The following is a 1,458-nucleotide window of genomic DNA, read 5'->3' as shown; positions in this document are numbered from 1 at the left end:
GCGGCTACTGCACTCCAGTCTGGGTGACAGAGTGAGACTCCAACTCAAAAAAAAAAAAATGACAACCCGACCAAGTCTCTGAGTCAGTCCAGGTATCCTGCTGGTTCACAAGGAAACGAAGCTTAGACTCACTCTCGAGGATGGGAGCACTCCGATCACTAATGCTGGTCACCTTCTTCAGCTTGGTCCCTTTGCAAATGTCCTGTAAGAGGGCTCCTCGACCCCGCTGCTCATCTCTGCTCAGCTTGGGTGGCTCTGTGTTTGCCTGGAGGAAAGGGGAAATGTAAGTTCACTCTCAACACTCCCTTTCATCACAAGCTTGGGATAAATGAATGACTTAAACCAAACTGGATTCCGTGAGATGCCTGTCTACCTGCATTAGATATATGTGCCAAGTAGCATTAACAATGATTATCATTCTTCTCAAGTGTCTTTTTTTCTCCTGTTCTACCCTCTGTTCTATCTTCCTATTCAGTTCTGTTCTACCTTCCTATTCAGTAGCTCTGATGGAAGACCTGCACTAATACTTACTGAGTTATCTATGTGCTAGGCTTTGAGTGTTAGACAATTTCTACGTACCATCATCATTAAGGTAAACATTTTTTTTTTTTTTGTAGAGACGAGGTTTCACCAATTTGCCCAGGATGGTCTCAAACCCATGGGCTCAGGCAATTCTCTCGCCTCAGTCTCCCAAAAAGCTAGGATTATAGGCTTGAGCCACCCGTGCCCGGCCAAGGCAACCATTTATCAGTCCCTACTCTGCCTCAGTTATTGTGTGAAGAACATTACTTGCAATATCTCATTTAAATTTTGAAATGCATATGTGCAAGTTTGCTATAAGAAAAAATTTTTAATTATTTTATTTAATTACTATCAGTTATTTATTATTAAATAATTTTAAAACTTTAAAAATCTTAATAGAGCCCTATGAGAAAGATATTACTATCATTATCTCTATTTGGAAAGCATGGGCCAGGAAGTAAATAGCCAGTTCCCAGGGACAGCAACTAGTAAATAGTAAAGCAAGAATCCAAACCTCAACAGTGACCTATACCTCATCTTATCTCAACTAGTATACCCTATTTTCTTTCTATCACTTCAATTTATGCTCTAAACAGTGCTATAGACTATATTATTTCCATTCCAAATACAAGGAAATAAAGGCTTAGGATAGTTAATGTCATATGATTAGTAAACAAAGAGCCAAGATCTGAATGTGATCTGATTGCTTCAGAGTCCCATGCCTTTTCCACTTTCCCAACAGCCTCTTTCAATAACATCATGCTTCTTTTCAAGTCCTTCATCTTGCACCTACCTCCTTTTATTTATTTATTTTTTTGAGTTGGAGTCTTACTCTGTCACCCAGACTAGAGTGCAGTGGCCGTTCCCGGCCACCACAGCCTCAACCTGCTGGGCTCCGGCGATCCTCCTGCCTCAGCCTTCCAAGTAGCTGGAACT

General features: G+C 40.9%; 1 protein-coding gene across 2 annotated transcripts in view; it reads right to left on the bottom strand.

The window, feature by feature from the left end:
- Positions 1-1,458, bottom strand: part of WIPF2 (WAS/WASL interacting protein family member 2) — a 62,989-nt gene that overhangs the window by 16,289 nt on the left and 45,242 nt on the right. For both annotated transcript variants that reach the window (XM_008067043.1, XM_021717080.1), the window contains one exon: positions 133-265. In XM_008067043.1, the coding sequence (XP_008065234.1) occupies positions 133-265 (133 nt within the window). The remainder of the gene's footprint in view (positions 1-132; positions 266-1,458) is intronic.

Source organism: Carlito syrichta, unplaced genomic scaffold, assembly GCF_000164805.1.
Source record: "Carlito syrichta isolate Samal-C Ts95f unplaced genomic scaffold, Tarsius_syrichta-2.0.1 Scaffold309274, whole genome shotgun sequence".
In the NCBI taxonomy this organism is placed as follows: Eukaryota; Metazoa; Chordata; class Mammalia; order Primates; family Tarsiidae; genus Carlito; species Carlito syrichta.
This window is presented reverse-complemented; position numbering and strand designations above follow the sequence as displayed.